At 37.2% G+C, this 17205-nt stretch overlaps 1 protein-coding gene across 5 annotated transcripts in view; it reads left to right on the top strand.

The window, feature by feature from the left end:
* The window catches only part of ARHGEF7 (Rho guanine nucleotide exchange factor 7), a 115875-nt gene that overhangs the window by 85208 nt on the left and 13462 nt on the right, over window positions 1-17205 (top strand). For 3 of the 5 annotated variants that reach the window (XM_021545597.2, XM_021545600.3, XM_021545602.3), the window contains 7 exons: window positions 1243-1329; window positions 4738-4816; window positions 6173-6312; window positions 6937-7161; window positions 8185-8278; window positions 11073-11162; window positions 14332-14508. In XM_021545597.2, coding sequence (XP_021401272.1) covers window positions 1243-1329; window positions 4738-4816; window positions 6173-6312; window positions 6937-7161; window positions 8185-8278; window positions 11073-11162; window positions 14332-14508 — 892 coding nt within the window. Of the gene's footprint in view, window positions 1-1242; window positions 1330-4737; window positions 4817-6172; window positions 6313-6936; window positions 7162-8184; window positions 8279-11072; window positions 11163-14331; window positions 16953-17205 lie in introns of all 5 variants that reach the window. The other 2 variants (XR_013339522.1, XM_021545598.2) reach the window with 2 other exon arrangements.

The raw sequence follows: 17205 nt of genomic DNA, 5'->3' as shown, positions 1-17205 counted from the left end.
CAGAAAGGCAATGTTATACAGGTTGCTGACATGTTTTTATTGCTTGTAGTTCTCCTGAAAAATCAATGAGGCTTTGAATCTGATGAGGACTTCTGAATTGCAACCTCATTCAGTCCATTTCCTCCCTTAGAACAAAGAGGTCCATAAAGTGTTTATGCAACTGAATATTTAGAAGTTAGTCACTTGATATTTTTCTCTCAGATATTTTGTTAGGTGTTAAAAGTAAGTAAGTAAGATTCAGTAGAGCTGATCATGCATCTTCTGCAGTCATGTCTCTTTTTGAAGCCAGCAAAACCAATCACCATCCCCCACTCTCAGTATGAGGTAAAATGTCAAATGTAATGGATTTCTAGAAGTTTCTTTTTAGCACTGCAGCTTTTTGGCAAGGTACAGGACAGCTTCATTTGTGCAACAGCAACTGGCTTTGGTTTTGTCTTTCTAAAAATGATATAAACATTTGCAAATGTTTACTTAAAACATTAAAACCTGTTAAAGACTTGTAATTTTGCAAAGATGCTTGAATTTAGGATGGTGGCTTTGTCAGTTGATACACTTACGTTGTCATTCAAATATTACACTTTAATGCTTCTCCCTTTTGTTGTCTATAGCAGTAGATTCAGAGTAAACTTATCCTCCTTCCTTAAAAATACCCCAAACAAAACCACAATGGATGAAACCATACATGTAACCAGAAAATTAAAACCAGAACAAAGTATTGAGTGCTTTTGTTGTGACTATACTAATTATTCCTTTGCTTTTCTACTTCTGGGCATAATCCAGTGTTTAAAACTCTGATCTCCAATTTGAGAGACCACAGTCTCAATATGACTGTAACAGTATCCATCTAAATTATAGGAAGAAATAGATCCAGTATGTAATTTTTGTTTTACTGAAATTGACCACACAGTTGTTATCATATTAAGCAAGGTCAGTATTTCACCCAGACTATAAAATTCCTGTTGTAAAATACAAGGCTGTAATCTTCTAGAAAAAGTATAGGCATGTGTTAGTAGCATTTTTCAAATAGAAAATTAGTAATTCTGTCTTTTTATTTCCTTTTTTTATTTTCCTTTTTGTTTTTTTTTTTTTAATTTTTCTAAATACAATGGAAAAATAGTTTTGCACTGAGCAAATATTGGTGGAGTAATCATCCAGTTAAAATGCTGATAGCTTTTAATAATACAAAAATGGGAGAGGGGACTTGTGATGGTGTATTTACTTTTTCATTTTCTTTCTAACAAGGAAAAGAATGAAAGATATCTTCTTCTCTTCCCTAACATTTTGCTAATGTTGTCTGCCAGCCCAAGAATGAGTGGGTTTATCTATCAGGTAAAGTAATATATTTACATATGTGTAAAAATGTGTTGGGACTTGTGTTATTTCCAAATGATATTTCATAGGAAACTTAGTTGGATTATTAAACTTTTGCATTTATAAAGATAAAAGGTGATATCTTCAATAAGAAGTGGTCATCTGTTTTATGAAATTCTGGCCTAGAAGTGCAAGGTTTGATTTTCTTTGTAGCTGCGGCTATCACCATGGAGACATTGGGTTTTTTACCTTGTTAGTAGTAGCTGATGAGAGGAAGTATTGGTAGCTTTTTATGTTTGTGTAGGAAACCAGTGTTGCTGCATAGGTTTGTTAATGCTCTGACTGCTGCTCAAGACTTTGCAAGATTGCACAGCCCCCTTAAGCTTTCACTAGTGTGAATTAGGCTCTTACCATCAGTTTGTTTAGATGCATCCACATTAGCGTTTTATCTTGGAATCAGTGGCACACTTTAAAAATGCATCTTTTAGTTTTTTCTGTTTAATGCGCACTGAGTCAGTGTTTTGGGGCTCACAGACTAGATTCCATCTGGATGAAGTTGAAGTGGAAGGCATGCTCCAATGTACACTTGATATGCTCTAACTATGGGAAAAGATCAAGTGCATGGAGTGAGTCACTGGCCCCAGCCTTGGGCTTCTCAAGGTAACACCACCTGGAATGCATACAAGGTGGCCCTAGGGACCTTAGGTGTTTGACTTCACAAATCCTCTACTCACAGCTGGTAGACAGTCTTTGTGTTCTCTCCCAAGTTTCCTAGCTGAGTACTTGTGGCTGCTGTCCCACAGGCCTGTTCCAGAGGTGGAACAACTGCTGTAGTGCAGGGGTGCCGTTTGTCTTGGCTCCCCTGGAGCTCTGGCTGTGTTTCACAAAAGCACTTGCATCTTGAATATGTCGTTTCAAAGACTCCTAAGAGAGGCAAATGTGCAATACATGACTTCCAAAGTCTTGTAAATGTTCACGTAATGCCATGTGGGTTTGGGGCATCACAGTAAAATACCAAAAGGCGGAGAAAAACTGCAACAAAGTTCTAAAAGGAGACAGATTTCACCTACTAGAAATGCTTCTGTAAAACAGTCGAACAGGTCATTCCTTTCTTCTAAGCAGTGATTTGCCTGCTTCAAAGGAATGCTGAAGGTTGGTCATTCAGTGTTCCCATGTGATCAACCACAGCGAGTCACGAAAATGGGACTTCATTTTTTTTTTAATTAAGAGCAATTAAATTCCAAAATTTGTGTTTGGATTTGTACCTTACTTGTCACAATTGTAGACTGATTTGTCTGAAATGCTGCTGCATTAGGTGGTTCAACTAGACAGTCAAGTTTATTAACTTTGTGGCACTTCTAATTATCCCAGTGTTGATGGAAAAAGATAGTAGAAAAGGCAGGTTAGTTCTGTGTTCCAAGTGGCACAGTCAGAATTTCTGATGGAGATAGATTCTTTTGTACTGATTACAAAGCAGCTGTCTGGAAATGTAGTATGTTAACAAGCAGCATGAAATTAAACAGTCTGTTTAAAAAGCTTTATTTTTCCTCTCCTATCACTTGCATTTCTTCTTCTTTCCACCCACTTTATCCCCTACAGCATTATTCAATAAATAAATAAGCCATTTTCTGTGATTTGTCTTCAGTTTCTACTCAGAGTGGCCATAGCCTTTTCTTGGTGTTCACTCTCCAGCCATCCCTTGAAAGCAAAACTCTTAATTTCCTCACAACCATTCTCAGTGCTATGATAGTCCCAGCACTGAGAATGTCCCAGATTTTAATGACTACATGTTCGCAGCAAGGTGAAATTATTTCATCACTGTTTGTGTCTGACACAGTTGATCAGAGCCCATGTTTAGAGTGCATAATGTGGGCCTCCTGGATGTTTTTTCTGAGGTTCACATTTCAGAACTGGGATGCATATGGGCAGAAGATGATGCAGTTCTCCCAGTCATTCTCAGGGAAATTATGCCATTGGAGGCATCATCCTGCATTTCTGAATAGCCCACTTGTTGTCAGGCTTCAGATTTTCTGGTCAATAGTGCTGATATCTACCACAGAAGCTTATGGGAAGAACTTGTAGCAGGGGTAAGCTGAAGTCACAAGGAGCAAGGAGCATACTTCTTAGGAGGGCTACACAATTGTTTGTTAAAAGAAGGGAAATATAAATTATTCACAAGTTCACTTCAGTTTTCTGTTTTGCTGACTTTGTTCTTTTTCTTGCCATGTGCTTCAGGTGATCTCTGTCTCCAGTGTACCCCTATATTGCCTCCCCACCTGTGTCAGCAGTTCTTGCACATCTCTCTTGTTGTGGTTTTATGCTGTGTTATTCATGAACCAGCAAACAGGAAAAAAGGGAAAAGCGCAAATTTTAGCTTCATCATGTAGTACACATGGCCACCATGTTTCCTTCAGTGGGGAAGCTGCCACAAGAGAACTCCTTTCTCTTTGCTATCTTGGGCCTGAGCATGCTCTGTGCCTGCAGAATACAAAGTGATTTTTCATTTTCAAGCTTCTAAGAAACCTTTGTCCATTCTGCTGTCTTTAGGAAAGAGGAAAACATAGAGTTTGTTTTTATTCTTTTTGCTGTGTTGGAGCCAAAATTCCACAGTACATAGTATTTGTGCTTTTGCCAGTATTTGCTGAATAGTGTTTCTGTGCAGGAGAATACAGGATGTCTTAAAGAACTTTTCTTGAAGTTTCATTTTCAGTAAAGCCTTTCTTCCCACAAATACTCAATTTTATTTATTCTTCTGTGTTGCTAAAGGGTCAAAAAGTTATCCTAAACGGACTTTTTTTTTCCTGCTAGACTGGGTTTAAAATGGGATTTCCTGCAAAATTAGTATGTTCTTCTGAAGAAAACTTACAGATTTGAAGGTGTTCACTTCTTTTGTTTCTGCTCAAAGTATTTCTGTGAAGGAATTTAGTAGAAGATTTATTAGAGAAATAAATCTAATATTTATTAGTAAATATTAAGTAAAAATAAGCATTTGTTTAGTTAAATACTCTTTCATCAATTTACTTGTTCTACAGACCTTATTCTGGGAGCTAATAAGGCAGTTTGCAAACAAATGTGCTCAAAGAAGTCACTGTTGCCTCCAGTCATGTAATATGATCCTGAAGGTCTCAGTTTCAAGAATCCAAGACTGAGGAATGATTACTATTGTATTTGTATGGATTTTGTAGCCTGAGTAGGTATCAGCTAGACTTACTGACATGACAAATGTTATTTGCAGAAGTTGGACATATGAGAAACTTCCATTGTGACATGTTTGTATGGATTTTTGAATGTTTTTAAACCCATTGGGGTGTATGTGTCAATTTACTGTGAATGTCTTTTTTAAGAGCTTAAAGTTAGTATTTTCTTTAATTGGTAATGCTTTTACGTATTTTGTATTTAATGTTGATATTTCCATCTTTTTTTAAGGGAAAACTGCCTATGACAGGAATGACTATTACAAAGCTAGAAGACAGTGAAAACCATAAAAATGCATTTGAAATATCAGGTATTGCCCATTAATATTTTTATTTACTAGTTATTCCAGGATACACTGTTTCAATCATCAGTGTTCATTCTGAAGAGAGGAAAAAAAATTTTTTATGGTATGGGTGACCAAGCACTGGCACAGGGTGCCTGGAGAGATGGCTGTCCTTGGAGGTACTGGAAATCTTCCTGGCCATGATCCCAAGCAACCAGCTCCAGGTGTCTGTGCTTGAGCACTGTGGGGTGGGACCTACAGGGATCCCTTAGAGCCTCAGCCATCCTGTGGTTGTACAGACTTTGTAACAGAGCCTCACTTGAAGGTTGTTTTTTACTGCTTCTCTTAAGCAGTTAAGGAGCTCTTTGCATGGGATTCATCCTGGAATTTCTGTATTTTAATGAATGGAAGCAGTGGCCTTGGAGAAGCCCTTTTGTGATGAAGCAGTTCCAAGCACACTATTTTCTGAAAGAATAGGAATTTGAGAGGCTCTGAAAGAGCTTTGAGCAAGAGTTTTCCTCTAGAAATTTTCCACCTCTTTCTGAGAAAACGAGATTCTTCTTTAGCATCTCTGATGTTAATGATTATTGCCATTGTGCTTATAGGTAGTTTCTATCTGTGTAGTCATTCATTTAATCATGTATGTCCTGAGACAATTTAAAGTACAGTGCAGGGTCCCCATGGTGGAGTTTTGTATCTTCATTAATTTCCTGGATCAGTTCTTCATCCAAGCAGATTGCATTTAAAGAAACTAATTTTGACTGTCTCAAGTATGATATCAATGTCATAAGTCACAGGGGAAGAAAATTGTTTATATTGAGAAAAAAATAGGTTTTTGCAGTAATAGCTATGAAGCTGACCTCAAGGGGAATGTGATGGGTTAAATGGTATTAAATGGTTATATGGTGCAGAAGTGAGTTTTCTTTGGTTGAGATTATATTCCCAAGTGACTTTTGCCTTAGCTTTCATTTTATGCCTTTTTCTGAGAGAAGACTGGTGAACTCTTTATTTTATAACTTTTCCTGTGTTGTAGTGTACAGACTCAAGAATGACATTTTGGGCTATGTGCTGGCTTTGCTGGGGAGGATGGAGAAGCATAAGGCTAGTAGATGAGTCTGTCTCCTACTCTTGTCATTTAAGGTTGTGCTTAATTAGAGATAGGGGAAAAAAGAACACCTGTGCTAGACTAAGAATAAATACATGGAGGCCATGTGTATTACAGCCTGGAAAAATGGGATGCTGTTGTGCTGAAAATACGATTTAAATTTTTGCTTAGTATTGAGAGGACATAATGTTTTAGGAAATGTGTATTTTTAAATCATGTTAGATCAACTAAGCTGTTATTTTTTCGTTTCCTTTGTCTTTCTGGTTTCTATCACCTAGGAAATATGATTGAAAGGATATTAGTATCTTGTAACAATCAACAAGATTTGCATGAATGGGTGGATCACCTGCAGAAGCAAACCAAAGTCACAACTGTTGGGAATCCCACCATTAAACCTCACTCTGTGCCATCTCACACGGTAAGAAATGAATGAGCAGAATTAGGTTCTAATTAGGTTGTCTAGTAAACATAACACCATGGAAACATACTTTTTTTTAGCCATTAGTAACAAAAACTGAATTTTGTCACTGTAGTTTAATAGGTAAAAAGATAATTCTGTTTTTAATTGTGTGAACAAAGAATAAAATGCTTAAAACCAGGTATAACAGCTAAATAGGGTGAAAAAAAGTTCATTATCATTACTTTTTCTGTTTTGACCAAGTGCATACCTCACCATTTTTCAAGTATACTTAGAACAGTAGGTTTTAATTGGTGATACTTGACAGGCTGTGGAAAAACAGTAATTTCTTTTGGGTTCAGCATTTGACTTGTTGGATATGAATGGTTCTAAATTCAGCTCCACCCTTAGTGGTGAGAGAAGTGGGAGCAAGGCTATTCTATCTTTAGTTTGTACTCTGTATGTGGTAGACAATAAAAAATTTAAGCTCCTTTTTTCCAAAAAATAATTTAGTGTAAAGTTTTTCGAAGGCCAGCTGTAATAAACAGAAATGCTATAGCAAGTGGATTATTTCACCAGTCCTTGAAGACACTATGTCTCCATTACGATAATATGCCTTCTTTCCTTTTCCATCATGTTTGACAGCTTCCTTCCCACCCAGTGACTCCCTCCAGCAAGCATTCAGACAGCAAGCCAATACCACTGACTCCTGCCTACCACACTCTCCCTCATCCCTCGCATCATGGGACTCCACACACCACAATCAACTGGGGACCGCTGGAACCGCCCAAGACGCCCAAGCCGTGGAGCCTGAGCTGCCTGCGGCCCGCGCCCCCCCTGCGGCCTTCGGCTGCTCTGTGCTATAAAGAGGTGAGCTGCAGCGGCCAGGAAACAAGAGTGGGGCAGGCCTCCAGTAGGAAGCTGTACATTTTTTATGGTGGCTGTGTGCATGTGACTTTCCTTTAATTTTGTAAATCTTGTAAACAACGGGAAAAGTGAGATTTGATCGCAGTGCAGTATTTGTATTGAAACTTAGCTGCCGTAAGAGATTCTTCTGTTTGGCGGTATCACTTTGGCTGTACTATATGCTTATTTTGTCATTTAACTTGAAATCCTGTTATACTTTCATGTGTAGGCCACTAAATTCTCCAATGTATTAATATTTCAATAATTTTTATAGTGTTTAACATACAATAATGTCCAAAACCTATCTTGATCAACTTTGGTAGGTCCTGCTCAATCACCTTTTTACTTTCTTGTTCTGTATTTTCACAGAAGATGTATAGTATCCTTAAGGTAAAAAGTAGAGCAGCATCTTCCTTTTGTACCTGAAACTTAGTATTGTTCCTGTAAATTACTATGACCACATTTTGTGCAGAATTGCTGCTGGATTTGTTGTTTCTTTGTGGTTTTCATTTGTTTATTATGTTGGGTTTTGGTTTTATTTCCTGTAGACCTCTGTAAAAACAGACCTAAACTTTCAGAAATTTTGGCTTTGAAAGCTATAGTACCTGCCAAACTTCCTTGTTAGGTCCTTTTTTACTTGCTTCCCACTAGACAAGTGAAATGGGTTGTCTCTTCAGCTGTTCAGGAAAAAGACCTGTTAAGGTATTCCTGCCTCTTCTCTTCACTCTAGATCCCAAACAGGCTGGATGCCTTTGCAGCAGGTTTTATTCTCTTAATAGAACAGACAAAATACTTGGATGTGTGTGTAGTTAGAGAAAGGGTAGAGAGGAAATCAGCCAATTCAAGTGAATTGAACATGGCAAAAAATACTAGTAAATTGAATTTTGGTGCTGTTAAGTTTTTTAGTTAGTAATTCCTGTATGCATCTTAGAAGTTAAAATCTTGAAATGCTGTCTAGAAGCTTTACTTTTTATTTTTCCTATACAGGATCTCAGTAAAAGCCCTAAAACCATGAAAAAGCTGCTTCCCAAACGCAAGCCAGAGCGGAAGCCATCAGATGAAGAGTTTGCACTGAGAAAAAGTAAGAGAGACTTGAACAAATATCTGCATAATACAAAGGGTGGAATTAACATCAGTTTAAATTCTGTAAGAGTTAGGTGTACAGTGTAAGCAAGTCACCTGGTTTCCTCTCTCATGTCAGGGCAGAGGGGTAGATATCTCCAGAGGATGATTTGTTATAGTCATCTTGTGCCACGATGGCATTTGTAGAGCTTTACTGATTGCGAAGTGCCTATTTCTGTTTGTTACAGAAGGAAGATAGGTTCACTAGAGAGCCAGGGGAAGTTCAGTGAGGTAAACCTGTCTTTTAGTACTGTAAACAACAAGGTGAAGATGCTGAACCACTCTTGCAGAATACTTTGTAGCTGTGTTCCTTACTTGATCTTGGTAGGAGCCTCTGTTGTCCTGGGTACTGGAAAGCTGGTTATTGCTGCTGATTTGAAGACAAGTTGCTTCCACAATCCTTCTAGGATTCTCTTATCTCTTGTAAATAAAGTCATTTGCTCATGTCTATATCTAAATAAATTGCAGATATTTAGGCTGCCTGAAGTCTGAAGAAAAACACTGATCTGATAGAATATACAGAAAGAGAGAGGTTAAAATCTGGATGTTGGGATAATTTGAAGTGGAGGGAGTATTAATGTTAATAAAGCAAACACAGTATTCACTTACTTGTTAGTGTTGCTGTAATTCTTAGAAATGTGTGTCAATGAATAATCTGATTACTTGTGTCAATAAAAGACAGGGTGTTTTACTGGACAGATTTTTGCTATAGCTTTTGCTTCTCTGTGTCTGTCCTTTGCTCATGGGCTTTTTAAGATAGTCTGTGCCATGAGTGTTCAGTGCATGAAGTGTGTTATTGTGGCAGTTGTCTCTCACAGGCTTATGTAGGATTGGAGAGAAAAAGCTTTTCCTCAGGGTGCTCTTGGTTTGTCTGAGGTGTTAGTCCTTCTGAATGTTCTGTGAATTTCATATGGCAAAGGCTAAGGTAGTGAGTAGAATGGTGTTCTGTTCTTGGATGTGCAGGTGGATGTTGTAGTTCAGGATGTTTTGTCCTTACAGCAAGGCATCTGTTTATGAAAATTGAAAGCGGTGTAATACAGTATCATTTCAGATGTCGGAGAATGGAGATTCAGTAGTTGTGATGATAATGATGAAGCTGTCAACTTGCAGGTTTAACAATTGTTAAAGAACACAATGGGAGAAGCTAAGGGTTTTTACCTGGGGGAAGGAAGGAGTCTGAACCTTGCAAATGCATTGTTCTACTCCTGATCTGCTAACTTTTATTGAAAAGTGTTTTTTGGTAGCTTTTAGTCAAAGAGTGTTTCTTACAGGTTCTTGGTATTCATCTTCCCTAATCAGTAATTAGAAGCTTCTGTTAGTGTTCCTTCAACTTTCTCAACTTTTTTTTGTGGATCTATAAAAGTTTCCCACTTCTATTGAACTTAAAGCATATTGATAGAGAGGTCTGGGTTTTGTTACTTCCCTTCTCAGGAATCCAGAGAATATGTGGGCTATGTTTTGTGAACTGCTGTGTCAAATTAGCATTTCAACAGACAAAACAACTGAGATGTTTCAAGCAACTGCCTTCAAAATGCTATTTCATAAGTAAATGCCTTGCTACTGTAATTATATGGTGCTGCATTCTAACTAACTACAAAATCCAATTATTTTTCCTGCCTTGAAAGAGGGATAACCCATACTTTGGAGTTCCTGCATCTCTTAAGCTGTATGAAAATTATATCGGGTCAAGATAATTTCTGCAGTAGCTAGCATTTGTCCCAACAAATGTTTGGAAAGTTGGCTTTGTTCTGGTGATAATAAACTACAAAACCCAACAGGATGCATTGGCTGGCAGATAATACAACTTTATTTTGATGTTGAAGGCTGCTCAGATTCATGTAGTAGGACATTTTCAAACCTAGCTATTTCACAGGGGAAAGGAGGAAAAATGCTTTTAAAACAACAAATTTCCTTGTGTCTTTCCTTGCACAGAGACTTCTGCTTTAATCTCAACTAATAATGGTAGAGGTTCACTCTATTGTGAGTGAACAATTTGACACTATTTTTACTGAATCACCCAATGTGATTTGCTGTGCAGCTTTACCTTTGGAAAATGTTGCCATGTTAAGCTTGAATAGTTAAATTTGTTCAGTAGTGCTGTTTCTGTGTTGAAGTCTGAGTAGTTTAGGGTAGTCACTTTTCACAGATATAGGTACATGATAGCAGCATCTTCCCTTCTGCACACTGGACTGAAATGATGCTTTTAATCCTGAGTGCTATTTTCAATTATGTGCTGTTGAAAGGGGTGAATTTGATTTTATTTATATATATATATATATATACGAACACACATATTCACACAAATGCAAAAAACGTTTTCAAGATGTTTTCTGTGAATTAGTATTCTGTTTCTTGATTATCTTTGATTAAATAATGGAATAGTATGCATACTGAAATGTGTGTTATTATATAATAACTTGAGTATATAGGGGTTTTCAGTAAAATGACTACTTTAGAATGATTGTCCTCACACTTCAAAACACATTCTGTACAACATCAGATGCTCAGAAAATATCTTGACTGTGTGGGTGGTTACTCTGAATTATTTCTAAGCATTTCAAAATAGTATTTGTCTTTTTAAACTGTTACTTTTGTTCATTGAAGTTTTATTTTTAAAATGGTATGATTAAAATAATTTTAAAGGGTTGATTAGGCTGAACTTTGGACTCAACCAAACTGTACTGATTCACAAAGACTTTTCTATATTAAGAAACATGCCCATGTTTAAAATTCTGTTTCCCCATTGATTCTAGGTACAGCTGCTTTAGAAGAAGATGCTCAAATTCTTAAAGTCATAGAAGCATATTGCACAAGTGCCAAAACACGTCAAACATTAAATTCAAGTAAGTTAGCCATTTCTACCCATTTCAGTGCTTTCTAACTAAAACACAAATAAGATAGTTTGCAAGAGAGTGCTGTATATTCTCAACCCTTTGCAAGTAGCAAGCTGGACCTGCAAATTATAATAACCTGTTTCTGGTTTAACATCAATGCCAGGTGTTTATGTATTGGATGCCAAGGAACATGGTTAGAGATTATAATTTTTTTCAGTATTTTGAAACAATTCAAAATAACAAAAACCCAAATGTAACTACTTGTCATAGTTTAAAATTGTACTAAAGCTTTAACATGACTAAGAGTTGTCTGAACTGAATATAACAGCTAATCAGTATGCTTTTAGATAAATTTCAAGATGCTGGTAAGTAGGAGGAATGAAGAAGTCATTGTAATTTTGAAGGACTGTATTTTTGTTGTGTTCTGTTCAACAAAGGCTTTGTCCATGGAAAAGTAACCTAGACCTATAAAATTTCTTTAATTTGATTGCCACTAGTTGTTTTTAGTATTAATTACAAATTTGAATCCCATCTCATAATTTCAGGAGAAATTGTTCTCAGATGTGTGTTGCCTAAAGCCATTTTTAGTTTCTCAGATCAATACCTAGCATATTGAAAACCTGTAACGTGCCTCTGGGGTCCTACTTCATTTAATCCAAATCAAGGTTGCCATGTGGAGTTCCTCTGTATTGTAAGTAAAACATTGCTCAAAGCAGGGGAGTCCACCAGCATGTGTTCCATTTACACAAGGAAGGAGAAAATGCTGTTGCGTTTGTTCCTTTTTGCACTGTTGAATACAAATTTAATTTGGAGATCCTTGGAACACAGTATAAAGAATTTGAAGTACTTGGCTGGTTTTGCTGGAACTAGAAGACTGGACATCATAATTTCTTGTCCACTAAAGCTATTTAAATTTTGCAATATTAATCACTCCTACTGCTGCCTATAGTGCTCTAGGCCTGTTTTGCTTCCAAGCAAAAGCACTTTGTGCTGACAGTTGAAATCTTAAAACACAATTGCAGACTTAGTTCTTGAATTTTCCTAATACATGTTTATATGCTATTGCCACCTTGAAAAAGACACAGCTACTTTGTATTCCTATGTAACTTACAATGGGAATATGGCAGCTATATTAGACTGCTAAAACTTCTCAAGTAACAACAAAAGCCTTAATTTTTGTCTTAACAAACCATAGATTTCCAAGATCATTAAATCAACTACTACTATTTTTTTATTAATACTAATCTTTTTATAGTCCTACAGTCATTAAAGTAGTGTGTTTAATTGGATAAAGGGAATAAATGAGTTCAAAGTTCTGAAGATATACTGTTGTTCCAAACAAAATCAAATGTGATTATTGCCATCTAAACACCTCAACTGTGATCTGTTATTTCCAAGGATAATGTGACAAGAAATGGTTGGGAAAACATTTGCACTTGCACAGTAGTGTGTGTGTGCAGATATGAAATGGATATGATTTTTTTTGCTTGCCTATTTTTCCTCTCTATGTATATTTAAGAAATATACATAGTGCTGTGGGTATCATTGCATACATCAGAAGTCAGCAGCTTTTATTTGCTCTTAATTGCAGCAAGAAACAATTTTTTTATTGATTAGGCACACAGCTGCTTTGTTTGGAAAGCATAGTGTTGTCACATAAGGCTATGTTTCAGAAGGTCCATTTGTAAACTGGAATTGGAAATGGGAAAAGAACCAATAAAGTTGCAATTGCTTCTGTTGGAGCAGTAGTCAGTGTAGAATAATAGAATGAGAGAGTTGTCTGCCATCTGTGAAGTATGCTTGTTTTTTACATACTCCATTCTTACCTCCCAGTTATTATTCTCCTGTCCCTCACAGCACTCACTGGGCAATTCCCTTACTGCACCTTCATCTGCTGCTTTTGGCAGTGTCAGTACAGCAGAGCTGTGGCACCAGTATAAACTGGTAAGGTGTGGCATTAGAGGTGGCAGAGCAGCTTTTTATCAGTTGTTTGGGTGGAAAAAAGTGGGATTTAATTTTTGTAGGTAGTTGGAAATGAAAGAGCAGAGTCTGACTTTCTTGTACTTTTTGAACACTGAGCTTATTTTGCATTCCTGCTTCAAAGGAAGACTTAAAATCCTCTGTGATATCATGTGTATGGTGGCTCATAACATGGCCACTTACATGGCTTCAATCCTTGGATATTGTCAGGCTTTGAAAAATTAAAAAACTGTCCTTACTATGTTTGAACAACGACCCTAGAGATCTCAAAGTATTTAGCTGGAGGGGTGGACTCAGATGTGTAGGAAGAAGTGTGTGAGGGGTCAGAATGGGCTAGGCTGTGTCACTGTTAGGCTCTTGGCCATGTTTTTCTGACAGTTAATTTGACACATGGTTTAACAAATAATGAGGGGTATGGGCACAGAAAAAAAAATGTACTTTGACAGTCTCCTTCAATGGGTGCAAGATGTTGCTGCTGATTTAGTAATCAGCAGCCCTGCTCTGCATGAGAACCTTTGCTTTTCTTTTTCCCCCTTCATTTTCCTCTTCACAGTGGTGACACAAGCACTTCTGTTGGCTGTGTTGTGAGCTGGTGGGAAAATTACCTGCTTGAAAAAACTAACCTTACAAAAGATTTTTTCATCTGAAGCTGTTTCCTGACCTGACTCATGAAGCAGCTGTACAAAAGACTGTGTCATTGCAAGTGAGGGAAAGGATGAGGTACAGATGTGTGATGGGGAAGGGGCTGTTGCTTTTCACATTGGTGCTGGATCATGCTGGCTTACTGTGTTTGTTTTCTGCTCTGTGCCCAGTCAAATCCTCCCCAGACCAGAACTGACTCTGTATTTCTAAAGAACTTGACTTCCTCTTCAAAAAATCCTACTTTCAAACAATATTTTGTTACTCAAAATTCTCAACTGAGACTGCCTAGAAACTTAAAAACTACATCAAAATTGTATTGTAACCGTTCAAACATTATGTGCTGAGTGAATTTATAGCTAAACCCCAAACAAATTTGAAAAAAAAAAAAAAAACCAACTTTGGTGCCTTTTTAACAATATTTTCTCTTTTCCTTCTCTTCCCATCACCTTTTTGCTTTTATTTCATGTGTTTGGTTGTGGCTATTCCTTACGTTCTCCTCCTCATCCCACCTCTGCCTATCCACATCCACCATTTCATTTCACCTATACATCCTTAGCATGGCAAGGCACTGACCTGATGCATAATCACGTCTTGGCTGATGATGACCAATCAAGTCTAGACTCCTTGGGTCGTCGCAGTAGTCTTTCTCGTTTGGAGCCTTCAGACCTCTCAGAAGACTCTGACTATGACAGTATATGGACAGCCCATAGTTACAGAATGGGGTCTACATCTCGTAAGAGCTGTTGCTCATATATCTCTCACCAGAACTAATGCACTTCTGAGCTTTTTCTTAACAAATGCTTGTTGTATCACAGCCTGCTTTTCTTAGATGTTTTCTTGCTGTTCCTTGTCTCTTTAATGTGATATTTTAACAACTTCTGAGGGAGCTCCTGAAACTTCAGTTATACCTGGTGGAAGGCTCTATTGTCAATTCAGTACGCATACCAATAAGTCATTCTAAAAAGTGTATATCCTGTTAAGGATGATACTTCTTGAGAGTTTTTTAACTGACAGATGTTAATTTGTAGCTCTGAATGGTCTTTTTTTTTTTTTCTTTTGACTTGGTCAGTGTAGTAACAGGTCCTTTATTTTATTTTTTAGTTTTGGATAAGCACATTTTTATATTTTGTACTGAAGCCATACTGGTTTGAGAGCTGAGTGCCAGATATATGGAAATACCTTAGTGGTAGTGGTTGGATTTCCTACATATTATTAACAAAATACATAGCTGGTAGAGTAAGTGAAATGCAGCTTTAAAATAAGCTGTACAAGAGCTGTAAAATCATTCACATATTCACGTATCTGGCCTATTTGTTTGGAAGAGCATTTGCTAATCCATAAAAATTTCTGGTTTTATACTGCTGTCTTTTGCTCATTGCTTAAAATGTTTATATGAAGGACCTTGCTGCTCTTTCCCCACCCCAGTCCAGCAATTGTCATGAAAACCTGGCAGTCCATGCTCATTACATGCAGTGTTTTGGTACTCTCATGTTACCTGTGGTCATACTGTCACTTTACTGTGTGCAGTAGTGTGGCAGAAAGCAGGGTTTAGATGTTACTTGCCTGTTAAAATACACAACTGTCAACTCTCAATTGACCATTCTTCTTGAAAAGACGAGAGGAAAATGATTCCCCTGATGGAGGCTCCAGTGTTCAGCATCTGAAACTCTAGGTACAGCTGTGATCAAATTGGCTTGTTTGAAGTTCTGAATAATAGAATGCTTGGCTTTTGGGTTGTACTGTTTGGAGCATGTCTATGACAGATTTTATTGTGTCTTGTAACTTCTCTCATAAGCAGGTTTGTTTTCAGCAGCAGCTCTTCACTTACAGTCATGTTGGCTTTTTCAGAGAACTGTGATGTGCTGTGACAGCTGAAGGTCTCAAACTTACACCTGGGGCACTGCTGGGGTGAACTGTGTGTCTGTGTTCTGTCTTGTTGCTAAAGTAATTGGCATCAAAACAAAACTGGCATGTTTTCCAAAATTTGTAAGCATTAAGGAAAAGTGTGGTGAAAGTGATAGAAGGTCAGAAACAGTTCTCAGTTTTGCCAGGGTTCCCAAGTGCAATACCCTCATCACTTTTCATGTAAGCGTGTTATCCAGTGTTCAGATACTACTCTGTGAACAAGTTCAGAGTAATCGTGATGAAATTTAACTGCAGCCTGGGAACTTGATCACACTGTTTAAAAGGTAATCAATACCTTTCTGCAGGTTACATGATCAGAATGTTGCAATTGCTAGGCATGCATGATTCCAGAAGGTGGTCAGTGTGGAGAAGGTGTTTCAAGGCAGTTCATGTCTTCAATTTACATTCAGTCTTGTTTGATCCCCTGCTTTATCCTCTCTCACTGTTGTTGGCATTCTATAATGTGACTAACAAAAGTTGTAGTGGTTACCAAGGAGGGTTTTCAGGGGTACACTTTACTGCTGGTCATACATTAATGTAGTGACCAGGAGCTTGTGTATGTTGAACCTTTTGCAAATGGAGGAGTCTTGCTTAGAGAAATAAGTATATGTGCTCCATATCATTTCACAGCACATTTGTAACCCACTTCACTCCCTCCTTCTTTTCAGTCAGTTTTTGCTTTGTTTTTTTAACATATATGGAAAGTATGGATTGTTTTTTGCTGTTTCTTATGATGTGGTGTTCTAGTTGAATAATGTTTTCTGCACTGGATAAATGGTAATTCCTTTATGTCTGTTTCATGTTATATAGTGTAAATATGAGTTTGTAATACAGTTGTTGCACTTGAACTTTCCTTATCTCACAGAAAGACTTGTTATCCAGATCTGAAGGTTTTGACTTTTTAAGCACCAAAGCTTTGACAGTTTACCACCTTTAATTATTGTAGCATTTATGTCATTAGGTACTATCATAATTAGGATCTCTCATATTGTGTATTCTCATATTAACATCACAGTACATTTAAAACCATTCTACGTCTTCAATGTTACAGGCTGTAAATTGTTGTGAACTGATCAGGAGTATTGATGCAAAATGCTTGAAACAAAAAAAGGACAAATGTGGAAATGATGGTATTCAGTCCAAAGGTTCAGTGTTTCTATTTTTGTGAAACTTTAGTCATGGTAATAACGGTACCTTATGTTTATGCAATTCTGTAAATTGTATGTGTACAGTTACAAATACACTGGAAGGATGAAGAACCTGAATTGGAAGGTAGGTTCAAGCCATTGCCAGGCCCTCTTCTCATGGCTTATGCAGTGTTTCCATATAAATTAGTACTTACCATAAGCTGAAGCCAACCAATATTGATTGGGTGTTTTGCATAATCTTGCCAAAACACAGTACTGTGTATATAGTGACGTAAAACATAGAAAGAGTAATATATATTGTGCACTTCATTTGTGAATGGGAGAAGCCATCTTTAGTAGGTGACTGCCTTTGGAAAATGCAAAATGGATGTATATCT

This window comes from Lonchura striata, chromosome 2 (genome assembly GCF_046129695.1).
Source record: "Lonchura striata isolate bLonStr1 chromosome 2, bLonStr1.mat, whole genome shotgun sequence".
NCBI classification, from domain to species: domain Eukaryota; kingdom Metazoa; phylum Chordata; class Aves; order Passeriformes; family Estrildidae; genus Lonchura; species Lonchura striata.
Note: the sequence above shows the minus strand (reverse complement) of the source record. Positions and strands in the feature narration are given on the sequence as shown.